General features: G+C 66.0%; 1 protein-coding gene across 1 annotated transcript in view; it reads left to right on the top strand.

The window, feature by feature from the left end:
- Positions 1-10: 10 nt before the first annotated feature.
- LOC104072619 (pepsin A-like) overlaps positions 11-235 on the top strand; it is a gene marked incomplete at both ends in the record, with an annotated part of 1,967 nt that continues 1,742 nt past the window's right edge. Inside the window, one exon of the mRNA XM_009572136.1 lies at positions 11-160. Coding sequence (XP_009570431.1) covers positions 11-160 — 150 coding nt within the window. The remainder of the gene's footprint in view (positions 161-235) is intronic.

Here is a 235-nt window from a genome sequence, read left to right as displayed (position 1 = left end):
CCTGCACCCCAGGATCCCTCTGAGGAAGGTGAAGACCCTGCGGCAGACCCTGGAGGAGCACGGCTTGCTGGAGCGCTACCTGAGGCAGCACCCCTACAACCCGGCCGCTAAGTACTTCCCCACCAGGTTCTCCGCCGCGCCCATGCAGAACTACCTGGACGTGAGCATGGCGGGGCAACCCAGGGGGCCCCTGGCCTTTTCCCCATCCCCCTAGCCCCTTACCCTTACCCCTAGC

This window comes from Fulmarus glacialis, unplaced genomic scaffold, assembly GCF_000690835.1.
Source record: "Fulmarus glacialis isolate BGI_N327 unplaced genomic scaffold, ASM69083v1 scaffold22282, whole genome shotgun sequence".
Classification (NCBI taxonomy): Eukaryota; Metazoa; Chordata; class Aves; order Procellariiformes; family Procellariidae; genus Fulmarus; species Fulmarus glacialis.
The sequence above is the reverse complement of the archived record's forward strand: the minus strand, read 5'-3'. Positions and strand labels throughout refer to the sequence as shown.